Source organism: Megalops cyprinoides, chromosome 13, assembly GCF_013368585.1.
Source record: "Megalops cyprinoides isolate fMegCyp1 chromosome 13, fMegCyp1.pri, whole genome shotgun sequence".
In the NCBI taxonomy this organism is placed as follows: domain Eukaryota; kingdom Metazoa; phylum Chordata; class Actinopteri; order Elopiformes; family Megalopidae; genus Megalops; species Megalops cyprinoides.
The window spans coordinates 18,776,218-18,794,716 of NC_050595.1; the positions used below are offsets into that span (position 1 = coordinate 18,776,218).

Consider the following 18,499-nt stretch of genomic DNA (forward strand, 5'->3'; position numbering starts at 1 on the left):
CCAATGCTTGCTCTGGTTGGTTTTGCTTTCTGGCAGGTGTAGTCTGCACCTCCCTGCGTTTGCAGGGCTTTGGTGCTGGCTTCATTTAGTTGTGCAGGAATGACCTGATGGGTCACAGTCCAGACCAGATTCCAACAGGGATTGTTTCCAGTAGAACAGGCGCTTACCTCTGTTCAACACAGCTTTTGTCTATAATGAAAATTCCAAAGGCATAATAATAATACATTATTAATACTTCTGTTATTATGACATGAAGGCCATTTAGTTATTCGTGCTACTCACGGGACAATTTATAAACCTGTGACACATTCACTGTTACGGATTTTATAGGAAGGAAGCTGGTAGTTTGTCTTATTAAGCTGATTCAGTGCAAATTCCATGTGTTCTTTGGTCATCAGTTTTTTCAGTTTTTTTTGTTTTACATTTGAATACTCTACCCAATGCGTTTCTTTTTAAACCTGGCTGGCCCATTGACATGCATGCCAGCTGGATTAGGTAATTAACTCTGAGGAGAACAGCAACAGGCCTTCCTGTTTCTCCAGTCACATTTTTTTAAAGGCAGTACAACTTGGCCTACAGCAGAACTGTCACATTAAGAGCATGCAGAAATGCAGGTCTTCACAACACAGAGAGTGTGATGTGGGCAGCTCCAGCTAGGGTGGAATTGAATGAAATGTATTAAAAACTCTGAACCTCATAGGGTGTTCTTTTTTTTCCTTGTAAAAGAGTTTACACATCCCTCTGTCGCTGTGGATGAGACTCTGTTAGTATGACAGAAGAGGCAGATGATGCGTGTCACTTCCGATAGGTGTGAGGTGGGAGAGAGCAGCAACCTTCTCCGATTACTGAGAGCAGGATGAAAAGGAAGGGATGGGTGTTTACTGCCGGCCTTTGCAGACATAAAGATAGCCAGCGAAAACCTGACACCAGGCAGGGCAATTTTCACCCACCCATAACTGGTGGGATTTCAAGCCAGTGAACATTCTGCTGTGTAAAGTTGGCACTGTTGGTACTCTGTCAGACTCTCATTATTAACCTAACACGGTGGGGCAGGCTTTGTTTTCAAGGCTAGCTTTTAGGTGCTGATTTTATGTCCCATGCTGCTAGTAGCTACAGCTGTGAGGAGATGGAGCATTTGTGAACAAAAAATTATGTCTGACATTTCTATTGTGGTATATACCAAAGACAGAATGTGAGAAGAATAATAACATTGTTGCCATCACATGTACCTACATTTCCTTTTTTTTTTCTTTGCAGGCAATGTAGTTTTGGAAAATCTGCGGGTCAAGGAAAATGCGCTGGTAGGTAATGTGTGTCCATTTTTACATGAGGTGCTTACTTAACTGAGTAGAAATGCATCTTGAAGATGGTCAAACATAACAAAAAACTAGAGTCTCTTCCCCCCAGGTTCCTGTTAATTCCCATACTGGTTCAGGGATTAAGGATCTGTTGAACTAATATCCAGTTCAATTTATGGTCCAGTAAGTCAGTGAAATTATTAATTTTTAAAGTATTAATTGCGGCCCTGTAACTCATGTTAAAGCATTCTCACTAGATCTACATCTTCACTTCATTAAGCCAAGAGACTACATTTTATTCAGTCTCTCTGACATGACAGAAAACATGATCTGATGACCGATAACACCTGTTCTTAAAACAATAAGCCAATGCATTTGAATAGTTTCCAAACCCATGGCAGGATTTAGGGATGTCCTGTCAGTTATGAGTCCCTTCCCCTTCCTGTCTGTGATCACAGTTTCTCTCACAGTGTCTTCCTGCCTGCAAGCCAGTGGTGCAATCTTGTCACAAGATCTCCTTGCGCACATTACTCTTTATGTCATATTGCTCAGCACTGCAGCAAAAGATGCTTCTGTCATTGCACGTTCAGTTTGGTGTGACAGTGTGACCACTGTTTATCAGTAGGGTGAACTAACTGAAATAACGGTGATAGGCAGCACTGGCTTTGACAGATATTGTTAATAAGCATCTTCTGCGTCAGCTGTGGGTGGATACGTTGGGGTGATGGTTCAGTTGATAGAGCAGAAATCTGACGCTGCTTTCTGTGGCTTGCTTGTGTTGTGCTGTGGGAGCAGGTGTGTCCTGAATTGTTTGTATGTGGAACATAACTTTTTAGTCTAAATTAATTATAGCAATCAGTCATGGTACCCTTATGAAGAGTAGAGTGTCTTTATCTAATCCACCAGCAGGTCTGAATCAGTCCTCAGTTTTGTCTGTAGTGTTTGATTATGTGCCAGGTGAGGTTATAGCCTCATCCAGCCCATGTTGGCGTGACATAAGGTTAAGCTACACCTGCATCTTCCTATTGTAGTTCTTTTGTATGGTTTTGGTAGTTTTTTTAATCAACTGCTATCCTCTGGCCAGATGGTTATTTTTGCAGCTTTTCTAATATTTACTTAATGTATCCTGCTGTGACTCTCCTGTATGTAGCTCTGGAGTCTATTAAATACATCAGTAATAACAATGATACTACTAATAATAATAGTAGTAGTTGCAGTCTGTGGTGAAAAGTGCTGTAGACATGTGGACAGATCAGTCTGTAGTGAGAGGTGCTGTAGACATGTGCCGTGTGGAAAGAGCAGTCTGTTGTTAGAGACGCTATAGATGTGGGACATGTGGACTGAGAAGTCTGTGATTAGAGGCACTATAGACATACGATGTGTGGAAAGAGCAGTCTGTAGCGGGACATGAGTGGTCCTGTAGACGTGCGACGTGCAGACAGAACAGTCTGTGGTGATAGATGCTGTAGATGTGTGACGTGGACAGAGCAGTCTTTGGTTAGAGATGCTGTCAATGTGTGATGTGTGGAAAGAGCAGTCTGCAGTGAGAGATGAGAGGTGCCGTAGGCGGCTTACGTGTGGAAAGAGCGGCGTGCGGTGATGGATTCTCCGTGGTGGGGGCTGCTGGCTGGCACTGAGGCAGTGTTACCCTGCGATCGAACGCAGTCGGCCCACGCTCTCGGCTTGCCCTGCCAGGGAGAGATTTGTGAATCATTTAGCAGCGCCGCAGTTGGAAATCAATTTCCCCAATTTGTTCTGATGTGGGACTGGGTCAGCAGAGAAGATCCCTGACCTTAATTCTCTACTTTCTGACAGCCCTACCCGAAGAAACAGCAGACAGGCCTAATCTCAGCCTGTTGATGGGCAAGGACTCAACCTGAGAAAGCTGTTGCTCCTGTCAGTGACGGAAATATAAAAAATGAGAGCCAAGCATCTCTGTTACTGTAGTTTAAATAACTGTGCGTTCCTTAGTTTCTACGTGTACATATTTCTCCGGTGAGCATCCTCTAGGCTAGAGTTTCCCATATCTTCCAAGCCCACAGCCCACTTCATGAGCTAACACATTTTCCGTAAACTGCCCTTTATTAACACGATGCCTAGCATATACAAACATGGAATGAAATAGTTTTTAGTATGGAAAAAATCAAGTTCATATGTGAAATTAAGTAGACGTGTAACAGCAAGTGTGATGTTGTTTTTTTTTTTTTTTGGATATGCATGTCACCGGAAGGGGTACAAGACCTCTTTGTGCAACCCACGTTTTGAGAACTCCTGCTCTGGGAATGGCTCTGTAATCTGTACCAGCTCATGAGATGTTGTAATGCTGAGTGTGTGTGTGTCTGGTTCTCTTCTCTGTACCTCACATTGTCCTTCTCTCTTTTCTCTGGCAGAGTGAACTGGATGTTCCTTTCAAAGTGAAAGCGGGCCAGGTTGGTAAGTATTCCCGTCGCTTCGGTTGTGCTGTGCACCTGAGCACAAAGCTCACACGGAGTATAAGATCGTGCTCATGAAATCAGAATCGGGTATTTTTTACACTGAGAGCTTAACATGCCTCCTTATGGACCCCTTCTGTGTGTTTTAAATCATCTGGCAAGTACTAAAGTTTTACACTCACTACCACGGTTGGTTTTCTCGTAGGCATAGCTGCAGGTGTATGCAATGCCTTTTTTTGCACCCCCATCTTTGGAATCTCAAATGCCACATTAGGCTCGTCTTACCTCAGCAAGCACTGCACTGTCCTGGAGCGCCTGGGATAGGCTTTCAGTCATTACTTTTCACAGTTTGAGTCCTAGAGTGCACCTTAGTGAAGCAAACAGTGATTAGAGGATAGGTGTCCCTCCGCTGACGCTGTCCGAGCAGCTCATAGGTACCTGATGAGTTGCAGGGCGCCTGAGACAAAGAAACACTCCTCAGACCCTTACCTCCCACTCATTCGTGGGCTGATGATGCAGTGGGGCTCGAACCCGGGCTGCCGGGCACTGCCTGGGCTCGGAGTGAGCGAGTCAGCTGACTGAGCCAGGCCGGGACTCCAGCGCCTCTCTCTCTCAAAGCCTTTCTGTTTGTGCCTCGAGCGGCACTGCAAGGGACGGCTGCTGCTTCTTTGATGTTCCCAGCATCTGTGCCGCCGGATCGTGTGTGTGCACAGCGGCACGGCACTTCACGACAGGCCCGCTCCCTCCTGTGTCATCACTTTGTGGACGTGCTTCCACAGAAACAGCCACAGTGGGACGCAGGGACGTGCTGGCCGGAGCGTCATATTAACAAATTAGAGACGCTTCCAGCCATACCCCCTGGGCTTGGTTCCTCCAAGTGCCTCACCACAGTTCGAATTCCAGATTTTTGTTGTATAGAACACTGTTGTAAAACTGCTTGCTCTGTGTTGTGAGAGGACTTTGGAAGAGAAGAGGTTGTAGTGTACTTGCCATATAAATGCTGAAGGGCTGAGTGTCAGGAGGAGGCACATTATTCATTTATTACATTCTGTGTTGGATTTAAGTAGGACACAATGCCAAGGAAAAAAGCCCCTTGCGCTCTGTGGCACAGCGCAGTGGTGGTAGCGGTTCTGCTTCCCCTGTGTGTGTGTGTGTCTGAGTGTGTGTGCGTGCATGTGTCAGAGAGTATCAGCTATGGGTTGTTTGTGCAGTGAGGCTTTCAGTGTTGTGCATTGATGTGTGCTGTGTATGTGTGTGTTCTCCAGGTAGATGAGTTTTATTCTTAAACTCCTGCTATCTCTCTCTATCTTTTTCTCTTTCTCTGTTTCCCTCACTCCCACTCCCTAACATGTTTTATAGTGTTAATAAATGTAATTACTATTTTACTAATGGTAAATTAGTGGGACCACATACTGTTATACAAACCTCTCCAACAGGCATACTACTGGTATCCTGTGCACTTTGTTAAGGAGTGTAGAATGAAAACAGACATCACTGTAAATAGTACAGATTCTGTGTCTGTTCCTGAGCCAGCATGGGGCCTGTGCATTTTGATGGAATAAACGGTGGGCCGAGTGGATTGTGCCCAGGGCTGTTCTGGGATCAGCCTTGAGGGAAACTCTGTCCCGTTGTGAGAGGGACAGTGAGTGGACAAGAGGCATGGTGTGCTGGGCCTGGAGGAGGCCACTCCTTGCTGAATTCCCCTCTGCCATCCTTTTATCTCCATTGTAGTGACTCAGAAGAAAACCAGCAGCGACCTGCGTTGACAAACAGAGTCGTCACCCCCCCAACATACGTTCCGCACTAAGGGACACGTTTCATGTGTGGCTTAAAAATAATAAAATAACTGCATTGCATTTCATTCCCATAGCTGCCTTGCGACACTGCGTATTTCACAAATTGATTGTTGTAGCTAAAGCTAATAACACTACAAGCTGTCTTGGGAGTGGTAATGAGGGTATTATTTGAAAAGACGTGATTGAAAGGTGTGTGAGAGAAGCCATCATGCCATGTGTCAGACATGTGAATCTCCCAGTTGTTGTGATTTCGATTTTTTTTTTTCGCTCTTGTGTGTGGAGTTTAAGCCCGGTGGAGATGGGTCAATCCGGGTGTCCGACAGCCTGTGAGAAAGGGCCCTTGGTCCCTTGTCATTTGTTCAGAGGCACCTTCATTTCCCAGCAGGAAGGGCTCTGCTGTTGACTCTCAGAGCAGACACACTCACTCAGGGGGCAGAAGATAAGGTGCAGTTGGTTTTCAGATAAAAGCAGTAAATCACCAGCCCCTATGATTTGCTGGACACCTAATCACACCAGGGAAAGCTCTCTCTTTCTCTCCCTCTCTCTGTCTCTTTCCTCTCTCTCTCTCTCTCTCTCTCTCGCTCTCTCGCTCTCTCTCTCGCTCTCTCTCTGCGAGGCCATCATCCATTGAAAGAAATTAACGGCAGGAGTAAATTTGCTCAGCCCCCATGTTATAAATGTATAAAACTGCCCAGTCCCTGCTCAGATCGCCTTCAGTGTCGACAGACGGTGGAGTTGCCAAGCAACCCTGTTCAACCGCTGGGGTTGCAAGCCCTGCTGAAGTCTGCACATTTGGACCTTGCCTCCTGCAATATCCTGTTTATTTGACCTTATAGGTGCACCTCCACTGCAGTCCACCTGTCTGACAGAAAGAGGTGATTACAGAGAGATAAAGTAAACTGTCATTTGAAGGAAACTTGTTCTGTGTTGGTTAATATTGCCATAGCGACCATGCCTTCCTAAACCTGCTGTGGTTTTAATGGGCAATGCATTAACCCGCAGCTTGTTTCTGGGGATTTAATTTGTTGTAATGAATGGATGCATTAAGGTTGAGCAATTTATTTGTGCAGGAATAAATCCCATGTAACGATATTAAACAGGTGATTAATATTAAGGCACAAGCCCCAAAGGCCACTTTGCTTTTCACTAAAGCTTATGGCTGTACATTTGCAGGGTTACGTAATGTACAACCTGTGATTTTTGTGAACTGCATCAACCCTGACACATGGCAAAGCTTCCAGAAGCTCCACATCGACGTACAACCAAGAACACCTGCAATAAAATCCCCCTTTTGACACATTTCTGGAAAGTTTTATTAGACTCAAAGAAGGGGTCAAGCAGAGGAAATCCAGCGCTGTGGCTTCCTTTTTGTGCATTTACCTCCTTTTCACCCAGCAGTTTTTGTAATTGCCAGTTGTGCCAGTTCACCTCACCATGACAACCTGTGCAATTGCATGGGAACACAGGGTCAGGTAAATTCAGTTCTCTGATACACGAATGCCAATGTGGCTGTTTTTTTGCACTGCAAGTCCCAAAGTACAATATGGTGAACTGGGTGCTCCTTGGAGGATAGGTGCTACTCCATTGATATCATCAAAGCAACTCACAGGTGCCCAATGAGTTGCAGAGTGCTGAATGCGGTCTGATGACAGGCTAACCTACTGCTATCCCTAGTGGAACAAAGCTGATTTGTTCTCCTGCCGTGGGTTCCTGGTCATTGTTGGCTGGTGTTGAACCTGGGCCATAGGGCTCAGCCTGCATTCCTTGCCAATTGAACTGCTTGGGAGCCCAAATATTCCTTGAATTTTAAGCTGTGACACGTTCCCACTGAGCTGGTTAATGTCGTATTTTACTGCCTGAGTGTTTTTGTTGAGTTAAAGAACGGCTGGGAATGTTTTTCAGGTAAGCTGACGCTGAAGATCCCTTGGAAGAACCTTTACAGCGAGGCCGTGGTCGCGACGTTAGATGGCCTATATCTGCTGGTGGTTCCTGGAGCGAGTAAGCACTGCTTTAGTATGACTTCTCTTTGTGCCTTTCCTTTCTGCTTCAGATGACTAACCTCCATTATGATCTTATCAACTATTGCTGAGGGCCAAGGCCGAACACAGTATGTTCTTCCATTAAATAACCTTCACAGCAACACATGGCTAACACAGCGTGACACAACATTCAAACACTTTTATTTCAATTGCTTTCAAGGTTTTTTTTTTTGGGGGGGGGGGGGGGGGGGGGGCGGCAGTGGTGGTGGTGGTGGTAAGCGAGGAGTAGAGAAGACAGCCATTATTTCTATCCAAAGAAAGAAGTGTATTTTTGAGTATCTCACAATACACAGCTGAACAACAACATAGCCAGCATGCTGACATGTATTAACTGTGTTCTATCAGTAAGGTCAGAAAGTGGTATGACCTTCAAAAGCTGAGCTCTATTTCGCATCTTTTAAAAGCCGTTGATATTGCAGCTTGTTCATTCTTCCTGGCACATGTAATAATCACAGAAATTTTCCTCAGTAGCACATTGGAGAAGTGCTGAACAGTTTCTCATCTGATGTTAATATGATTCAGTATCACATGTATATGAAAGTGGAGGTGTTAAATGCAGTTGCCCTCCTATATGGTACCTGGAATACATCAGATGGCATCGGGCAAGTGCCAGGTCCAAATGCTAGTATAATATCAGGGAATATGATCATGCACGATGCTGAGCTTTACCAACTTCTAATCAGTTCTTCAAAACAGCATTATGCCAGAGATTAACTTTTAACAAGTTCCTCTGTACGCATCCGTGCTGTGTGACAGAGCCCGCAGAGAATGGATCCAGTAATAATGTTTATGTGTTTCAGCTGAGTCTGGTTTATTTACAACTCCATACAATGGTAAGAGTTCCTGGCAAGGGTGATCTTCAGGTGGTGGATGGAGGACTTTTCCAATCAGTAGACCTCCGATGTAGTGGACTTACTCATTACGTTCAGAGTTTCTGTTGTATGTGCGTGTGCTAGGCTGTGTCTTCTTCTTTTCAGCTTTGTGACTAACCCCTTGTCGTTACTGTCGTTAGTGTGTAGCTAACCCTCTCTTTTCAAGTTCGTCCAACCATGACTCACAGGTTTGGACCCTCATCTTGTATATTTTTGTACAAGAAAGTTTTTGTCTCATGAGCCTGCAAACCCCAAAGTTCAAAACCCATGTGCAGTTATAGTTAATGAGTAATCCTCTTTATGGAGTTGGCAACACCAGTCTGCATTACAGGCCCTCTTTCCTTTTTGGGTCAGTTCCCTAAGGGAACCACACCTTAAGGAAGCCCCTCGGTCACCTGGCTAGTGAGACAAAGACATGGCTCAACCCATTATCTGTCACCAGTGAAGTGAACACCAAATGAAACTGGAGAACTACCAAAAAAATTCTCCAAAAATGCCCCTTGGTGCACTTGCTGGATGAATTGATAAAGGGATAATATTCTCTTATGGTTTTGGGGGAAATATGTCTGTCAGCACTGTGTCCTGCCTTGCTCCTCATCTCAAAACTCGAATGTTTCTACTGTCTGGATACTTCGGTAAGTACTCACGAGTAAGCTGTAATTGCAGCAAAGTTGCTCACACACATCTTGTACTGTGTCCTTCCCAGTCTTAAAGACTTCTAAAGCCAGTGGTCTAGATATCCTTTGATGACAGAAAGGTTGAAAGCACATTTGGTTGTAAAGACCTCCTTGATAGCAGGAAAGAACAGTGCAGATTGTTTTTAATAGATAAGTAATGCACTCTTTCAGTCAAGTAATGTAAACTGCTGTTACGTAATATTACTAGAAATGGAACTCAGGCATAACTATTCACAAAACTGAGATTGGGCATTTTTTCCGCAGAAAAAGGGAAGAACATGAGAGAGTGTGGAGGATGTGTGGTTTTTGAATGGTCATCGCTGACCACAGAAGCACACCTCATAACCTCAAGCCATGGCACTTGCACAGGGATCAGCCACCAAACCGTGACACCTTTTAAACCTGTGAATAGTGTAGAGTTCACAAATGATTTTTCTGTTGTACCAAGCAAGCTTTCAGCCTTATTGTAATTACTTAGCAGGTGCCTCTATCCAGGGTTGGCTTCCATAGTTTACATTTGTCATATTTTGCAGTTATGCAACTGGAAGCTTTCTGAAGTCATTTGGACTGAAGCCTGTAACCCTGTAGTGTCAAGCCCCATCTTCCTCTTTGTATACCATTCTGCTGCTCTTTTTTTTATTTCTCAGGGGTTTATTACTTGCTTTGTAGCCTGTGTTGGCACACCCTGTCAGATAATGACACCTAAGATAGGTGTCCCGGGTATCATTTTCACAGCCTGCCCCAGGTGCTGTGTGACAGAGATGAAGCTGAATTCAGAGTATTCCCTTTAAAGTTTTGTTGTGGCAAATCCTCTGTGTATTTTCAGTTATGCACACATTGTGAAAAAAATGTTATTTAGCAAAACTCTCATTCATCTAACTTTACATTATTATTATAACTTCCTTCAATGTTAAATGTATTTTTTCTTTCTCGGACCTTATCCCAAAGAGTATGGGGATTGGCTAAAAAACATGATCCTATAACTAAGGCTCATGCTGTGGTTCTGCATTTCCGTCGGAAACGTGACTTACTCATTGAATGTGCGTTGCCCTGTTTTGAGAGCTTGGAAGCTCATAAAGGAAACTGCCGAGAGCGACCTCCTGCTGTTTTTAGCCATTAAGACCTGCACTTAACAGCATCCGCTTGGTTCAGTGGCATCTTTCAAGGCCCTTTTAGTGGTGGCTGGTTAATGACTAACGTTAGGGTTTCAGAATCGCACAGGCAAGCGTCAGGGAGACACCTGGAGAGAGGGAGCTGGACTCATAACACAGCTCTTTGACCAGTGTGATTGCAGGAGGACTGTAGGAGGACTTGGACACATTATTTATTTTAATCATAAATACAGTCTGTTATAATGATGTCAGAAATCACATTTTCCCGTGTTCAGTTGGCCATTGTAAAAATGTAAAGTGTTACATAACGGACAGTGCGACGGGGCAGTACATTCTGATAGACTATGTTGTATTTGATCCCAGCAGGATTGTATCTGATCACCATATTTAGCACATCATTCAAAGCAGAATAAAACAAGGCTCTGCCATCCGGCAGCGTTATTGACAGCCTGACTGTAAACAGCTGCAGTGTCGTTTTTCAACCATTTTCCTCTCCTGCTCGTTTTTAATTACCACGTTTCCACACTCAGGAAAGCGCCCAGAGCAGAGCACTAATCACAGGGCGTCCATCATCCTCAGATGCATGGATTGATTCTAATTACTGATATGATTTCATCTCTGTTGCCTAGCAAACAGATGACATGGCCAACCCTGCATTTGTTCAGTCTTTTTTTTCAGTGCAATTATGTTGCACATCCCTGTTTTAAGTGTGAGAGTCATTATCTGAGCGCATGAGTAATTTTTCATTGTGGTTTTACCCATTCAAGGGTTTTAACGTGAGTCTTCTGGATTCACACATGAACCCAATTGGTCAGTATCTCCTTAATTAGAGTCCTCACCCTCTTAATATGATGTTTTTAGTTTTTATGTTTGAAAAGCACTTCCCATGCCCTCACAGGTGTCCATATTAATTAAACCCATAGATGGGAATCAGTATGCTTTGTAGAAACCAGATCATATTCACATTTTGGAATGACTTTTACAATGCAAATTTCAGCTGCACTGCTGTGGTCGTCACCTGCTGTTGCATAAGGTATAGATTACCAGTCCCTGGGCTTTGCTGCCAGGCCTTGTGAGATTTCAGTAAAGCCATTTTAGCTTGTCAGAGTGAGAGTGGAAAGAAAGGAAAACAGAGACGGAGCGATAGAGAGGAAGAGGTGGAGGCAGAAAAAAAAAGAATGAGAGTGACAGAGTGAAAGCGAGAAGGATGAGATTGAGGAAAGGGTGAGAAAGAGATTATGTTTCTTAGGAACAGGAAGTGTAATTGGCTGGAAAAGACAGTCCTTTGTTAATTTATTCAAGCAAGAATATCTCGGTTCTCCTGTTAAAAAAGTCATTTCCATGCAGATCCAGTCAGACACAGTTTCTGTGTAGAGGGAAGTGTTAGAGAGAGAGAGGAAGTGAAAGTCTATAAACTAGCTGGGAGAGCAGAGCCTCTTGCTGCATGGCCTGTGGGTGATTTAGACGTGGAGTGAGTGCAGGCCTGCCTGAGCACTGTGAAGCTACAGAGGATTTAAGATTCTTAGGGAGCCATGTATGTTCATGAACCTGTCTGGTGGAGGGGGTTGGGGGGGGGGGGGGGCGGTTGTTGAACATGGGGAAATTAATAAAGGCTTCTCCAGCAGTTGGCAGCTGAGGTAGGTGCTAGCTTTCCTGTGCTTTGGACCAGAGGCAGAGCTGGATGCTGATATCGGATGGCAGGGATTACACTACATCATACCCGTCTTGCAAATGACCGGCAATTTGGATTGATATCCTGCATCCTGCCTTCATGTCACCTTTTCTGTTGTTTTGTAAAATGTTAATGCCAAACATCTGTCGAGAGACGAGCCTGCTTCAGACGACATGGCGGATTATCTCAGTTTTCGGTCATGCGAAAAGAGATGTTCAGATAAACTGTTCCCAGTGTCTAAACGCAAGTCAGGGCTCTGGTGCTGCAGCAGCGAATGCTTGTTTTTAATAAGGACTTTTAAAAAAGCTCAGTGTTTTTCTGGAGCTGGCTGCTGTGCTGCTAATCTTTTGTTTATGCTAAACAAATTGAGGATGCTAAGCTAAACCTCACCCAGTACATCCTTGTGAAATACAGATCTGAGCGGGTCGTCTGCCAGTGAACAAAACCCCCACAGCCAAATCATGAGCCCAAACAAACTCACAGCCTCACTGCTGGCTCAGTGAAGTCACCTCTGGGGTTTTAATGAAATCTAGCGTGCCTAATGTAAGATTGCTCTCTGGTCCAGAAAGGGAAAAAAAAACATTGTGGCGAAGTAACTGTAACTGCAAGTTACTGTGTTGGGATAGATGTGGCATCTGCATACACACGCCTGCATCCCAAGGGTTGCGTGGGTGTTTATGCTATGTTCTGCAAAACACTTGAGGCATAATGTGTCCTTCTGGGCTAGATAACAGCAAGTCAAATTGGACAACATAACACTGCATACAGATCCTCATACAGCACAATATAGGTAATACTCAAAAGCACCGCATCAGTGCTTTTTCTATGCCCTTTGTCCATATCTGAGTGAATGCCCTGGGGTTTGAAATGGGAAAAAATAAAACCTAATGAAAGTGTTTTTCAGACGCATGTAGTCATTTAATGTGTGACCTTGGTACATCCAATGAAACACTTGCCTAGGGGTTTGTTTTTGTTTTCAGCTTTCTTTTTTCAGAGAAGCTTATATTATTTTCAGTCTCTTACTGTATGTACATGTTAAATGATAACATAAATGGCTGATCATTTATTTTCAGAGAACAGCTCTAAGTTTCCTTTAAACCCTTATTTTTCTCTGCAGTGTCCTTTTTCCCCATCCCAAAGCAGTTTAAGGATTTGACTACTAGACAAGCAATTCCATCCAAATCTCTAAGATGACACTGAAGGCGAGGCGTGTCATAACTTCTCGGTGAGTGTTTTGGTGCGTTTTGATGATGATGTGTGTGTGTGTTTGGTTTTTGAAGCCATTAAGTATGATGCGGCGAAGGAGGAGAAGTACACCCAGGAGGCCAAGCAGAAGGAGCTGCAGCGTATCGACGAGGCCCTGCAGATGGCCGCCCGCAGAGGTACGCAACCCCGCCCCACCCCCGTCCCCTTCCTCCTCGCTGTCACCCCACTCTGCAGTTACCTGTGAGCTCCATCTCCCTGCTCTCACCTGTGTTCATCGCATAGAGCTGAGTGCAGGTGTCTGTGTCTAAATGGAGTCATGCTGGAGTCTTGCAGGGCTCCAGCTCCAAGTCCAGCTCCAGCATCTGACTTTTTGCGCTGTTCAGAATCCGATTCCATTATGGTCAAGGATGTTTTCCATACCTCCATCATTGCCACAGCATGGCTTTCTCCCTGCTAGGCAGTTGGCCAGCTTGGCTTGATGTCTGTTCCTTTAGAAATTCAGTCGTACTGATAAACCCACTCTGAACTGGCTCTCTAGTACGTGATTCTGATGGGGACACACAAAGCGAAAATCAAGGCTGTGATAGTCTCAGCTGAGCTTTGATTTGAGATCATCAGGAAGCTGGATGCTTGTCGATTTGAACCTGCAAGATTGCTTTCCCAGGAAATGTCTGGAATTCCTCCAAGAGATGTGGAGGACTAAAGCCTTCTTATGAATTCAGATACGATTGTCCAGGAAGTAAAAAGGCTGCTTCAGATGTAGTGATTGAATTGCTTACCAATGAATGTTACAGCAGTTATTAGTAGTAGTGTTTTCTTATGATTTATTTACTTAGCACACGTCTGTAGTCCTCTCACATTTGATCCTGCCACCTTCCAGCTATGTCTGATTCCTCAGCCACAAAGCATCACTACTTCCCTGCTGTTAGTGTGAAATAGGCATGCTGGGCCTTGTCATTGGCTGTTCCCTGACCCGGGGTATTCTGAGGTTCTGTGAGGAGCAATCTCAAAACTCTGGATCTTTCCGGCTTGCAGCTGTAGTGTGTGGCCCTTTGGGTTTAATGACACTCCGGTTACCTCGCTCACACGTGAAGCTTTGCCACGTGGGTCAGTCACCGATCGCCGCTGATTGGATTCCATGCTGCCGCCTTTCTCGCTTTGCTGTGCTCTACCGCACACACGGTCTGTTCTTCCTCTCTTTCTCCACCGTGATGTTTCTGGAGAGGCACTGTGTAGGAAGGGAGGTGTTATTCCTGTTATTTCTTTAACGTGATCACTTGTTCTAGAATCCACCATCATCAGACTGACTTTAAAAGGTTTTTCTGTGAAAATTTAAATCCCAAAGATTGAGGTTGGTTCAAAACAGTTTCAAGCATTCAGGTGCATCAGCCTTGCAAAGTCCATCTATCTAGTGTCCGCTTGGCAGAGGTGGACACCCTGGCTTCAGAAAGTAAAAGTCCTGCCACGTATTTGTTCCACCCATGCACTGCACCAGCTGAATTTAATTAGCACAATTCTTCATCCAGGTAGATGAGCTAATTAGTGAAATTACCTTATTTAGCGAATGGCTAGAACAAATATATGGGAGGACTTTTACTCTCTGAAGCCGGGGTGTTTACCGCTTGGTAAATGCTTTGTCTGTTTTTGTTTTTAAAAGCTTATTGCAATCAGTTTTCTGCTCCAATTATTCATCCATGTGTTTCTATGGTAAACTCCCTGTAATGTTTCAGAGAACTGCACTCGATGCCCTTTAAAGGAAGCTCTCGTTTTGCCATACTGAGCTTTAATGCAATATTGATTTGCTGCAGTAATGTTCCTGTAATAATAATGTCGTCTTGGTAAGCATTATACTTAATAACTCCCCCTTACACACACACACACACACACACACACACACACACACACACATAAACAAACAAATGAACACACCTGTCCACTCACATCAATATATCCATATAATATCCATACTTTGGTGACAAAGCAAATGGCCTGTTTTTAAGAAAATGACATTATACATGATGGGTATTAATTGTATGGAAGCACTCCCCACAGCTTGGCTGTTCTGGAGCGATTTGCCCAATCACAGATGGAACTGTTGTGTTTCACCAGTGTACTCGCACAGTGCTCACGACAATGCGCTGTTGATAACGATAACACCAGGAAAACTCACAAATAGGTGTTGCAGTGCCTTCGATAGCGTGTTCCGTGCAAGAGTTACCCAGCAACCTGTTGCTGTTTTGGATCTCTTCTTTGCAATTTGAGAAAGGCAAAATACGGTCAACAAAGGGACTACAATCAAAGTGTAACATAGATCTATGTCCTAAATGTGTTTGCTTTTATTGACAGCTTCTGCTTTTTCCAAGAAAATCATACAGGGTTCTCATTTGTCAAGTTAGTCAAAGATTATTTAGTGTACTGATGGTAGATAGGACACACACCCAGACACACACACATACACACATAAATGATACCATTTATCTAAAAGGCTGGCTGTGTGCAACATTAACATTTATGATTGTGTATTCCACATCATTACACCGCAGATTTGATACAATCAACAGGCTATATGGAAGGATTCAGTACCACTGGTTTATAAGCCTGATAGATTTGTCCCTGTTGGGTTTGTTGGTTCATTACAGTAATTTATCTACCCTGCCTGCCTCTCTATGCTGTGCATTGTGGTTATAGTAGTTTCTTAGCAGCAACAGCCTCTGCTCTGGGAAAGGTGTATCTGTTTGAAAGGCAGACATAGAACACTGGATTACCTGTCCTTCATCTCAGGAGAAACAGAAATACTGATTTTCAGTTGCTTGAAATTTGTCTCTAATATAAAGTCTAGTTTGATGAGGAAAAGGCCCACAAGAGCGTCACAGCCTCTGAACATTGCCTTCTCCTGGCCTTTATTTTATTAATCAGACTCAGGACATATTGAAGGTTGCCCTAATTTTTTATGTTAAATGAATTAGATCAGATACACAGAATGTTCCAGCTTTACCGTTATGGTGATAGGGTATTCAGGCCCTTCATTACTCCTACTGCCCTCTTTTGGTTACCCACATTTTGCACATGTTGTCCCCAGCCGTGCAGATGTGGGGATGCTCTGACTCAGATGAATACAATAGGTGTGAGAAAATTAGAACTGAGTAATGTGTGATGAAAGCAGCGTCTTCCCCTCTTATTGGTGGAAATCCAGAATGAGCTTCCTAATTCTATCAGACCACACAGGCGGTCAGCACAGCGGCCTCTGTAATCAAACCCACGATGGATTTTCCCCACTCGACCCACCCCTGTTTGTATTTGTAGAAACACACAAAGGTGTTTAATTTAGAGCAAGAATTGCAATAACTGTATTATACTGACACCGGCGCAGTGACATCAGAGATGTCCTCACGGTGACTCATTGTTTGCAGAGCGTGATTTGTCGGCCGCCGCTGTCATGGAGACCCCAGTCCGTTTTCACCTGGTACCAGCTGTGGAGGTTTTTGATGCTTTGATGAGCTTGCTGCAAGGATTGCTCTGATACTCACAGCCTTCTCCTCCCAGGTTTACACGAAATCCTTTCCTTTTTGTTGGGAAGTTTGTTTTTGCAGCAGAATACCATACATCTAGACCCAACAGGAAACAAGACTCAGGAACAATTACAATATGTAACAGTTATAATGTGAATAATGTGATATGAATGGAAATGTTAAGACTCTGCTGAGAATTGGAGTCTTAGAGTTTAGTTTATGTTTCTCTTAACCAGGATTTCAGTGTGTTTTGTTTGATAATACAACAAGTGGCATTACAGAAAATACATGTTCATTTTAATGACAAATTAATTTTGTGAGCAAAAACATCAAAGCAACAGTTGAATCCTATATTGTTCTTGTAAATATAGATTACTGTCCCTGCTGTAATTATTTTTCTTTCATATTACAGTTCAAAGGGAAAGGAGATCAGTGTTGTAATACCACAAATAATTGTTTATTAAACATGCACTTTTTGATGACTATAGGAGGACTCTCTTTTTTGAATAATACAGTATTCTACATACATAGCCTCTTGAGCATTGCTGTGTTCCTCCTTGGTTGTAGTATTAGTTGGGTTATGTTCTAGAGAGTACCAGTTCTCTAAGGTCAGACATGACAGAAATGTTTTTTCACTCGTTACTCTAATGTGATGACTACCCTTTCATCGTTTAAAAAGAGCAGAGGACCATGGGTAAGGGGGAGAGAGTAGCTGTTGAAATCAGAGTCAGTCCTCGGTAAGCCAGTCATGCATTCATTGCCACAGAAACCCCACCATCACCAAAACCCCTGTCACCATTATCATCGCACCACAGTGCTTCAGCCTTTAAATGCAACAGCATCCAACACATCCCCCTTCCCCCCCACTGTGCGTGGGACCCCAAAGCTGGCTGTGTTCTTGTGAGCCCATAGGGGCATATGCTGTGGAGGGAGTGGGCGTTAAGTGCGGGGAGCGTGCCGGTGGCCTGTTTAACCTGTGTGCTCTCTGCTGTCTGCCTTTCTCCCGCTCACGCTGGACCAAGGCTGCCACTCAGGGGAGTTCTTGTTCAATCTGGAGAGCTATGTGTACAAGGAGGCGCGGCATGGTAGGTATAGTGTCCCGCGGCAGGGGATCTCCGCAGGAGGCTCACGGACCACTCTGTGGCCCGGCAAGGCCTTCCGTTTGTCCTGCAACTGTTGCAGTGGTCTTTTATTCATGCTGGTAATTGGAAATAAGGGAGTTAGCGTCTGTCAGTGATGGGAATCAGTTTTGATTGGTCTGAGCCGGCTTGCCGTTTAATGAAATGTGTGCTCCCGCTCTGGGCTAGAAGAGCACAATACATTCCTCTTGAGATACTTACTTTTTTTAAGGTTTACAGATCATGATTTGCTATGTCCTGGTCATATATACACAAATATGTAAACTGGCACCACGAAAGACAACGAAAACCCTGCTAACAGAATATGTCCACCTCTGTTCTCTTAACATTGTTCCTTTCCCAGGCTACACCCACTCCCAAACCCCCACCCCTTTACCCCTTTTATGGCTTGTGTATTTTATTAGTGTTTTGTTTTATCACACTGTGTCCTGTTCAAATATAGATTGTGTGCTTATTGTTCATTTTATTTGCCTAATTAAAAAAAAGATACAAGTTCTGATTAGCTTTGGTGAAGAACTTCTTACCTCTTAGTAAAAGCTGATTTCAACATGTTTCTTCCCTCCCAAAAGTATGATTTTCGTTATCTTTCTAATCTTATTTGCTGAGTAAGTTTGTCCTTCAGCCACTCCTTTCATCTCGTTAAATCCCTTGTTCTTCCCTGCATGTGACTCCAGTTTGTGGTGTCTGTGTGCTTGGCTGAGATCACTGCTAACTCTTATCTCTCCTTCTCCCAATGCCTGCGCTGAA

General features: G+C 44.0%; 1 protein-coding gene across 1 annotated transcript in view; it reads left to right on the forward strand.

Annotated features, from left to right (window-relative positions):
- vps13c (vacuolar protein sorting 13 homolog C) overlaps window positions 1-18,499 on the forward strand; it is an 80,966-nt gene that overhangs the window by 1,414 nt on the left and 61,053 nt on the right. The window contains exons 2-6 of the mRNA XM_036543167.1: window positions 1,258-1,301; window positions 3,689-3,731; window positions 7,429-7,524; window positions 13,179-13,280; window positions 17,636-17,698. Coding sequence (XP_036399060.1) covers window positions 1,258-1,301; window positions 3,689-3,731; window positions 7,429-7,524; window positions 13,179-13,280; window positions 17,636-17,698 — 348 coding nt within the window. The remainder of the gene's footprint in view (window positions 1-1,257; window positions 1,302-3,688; window positions 3,732-7,428; window positions 7,525-13,178; window positions 13,281-17,635; window positions 17,699-18,499) is intronic.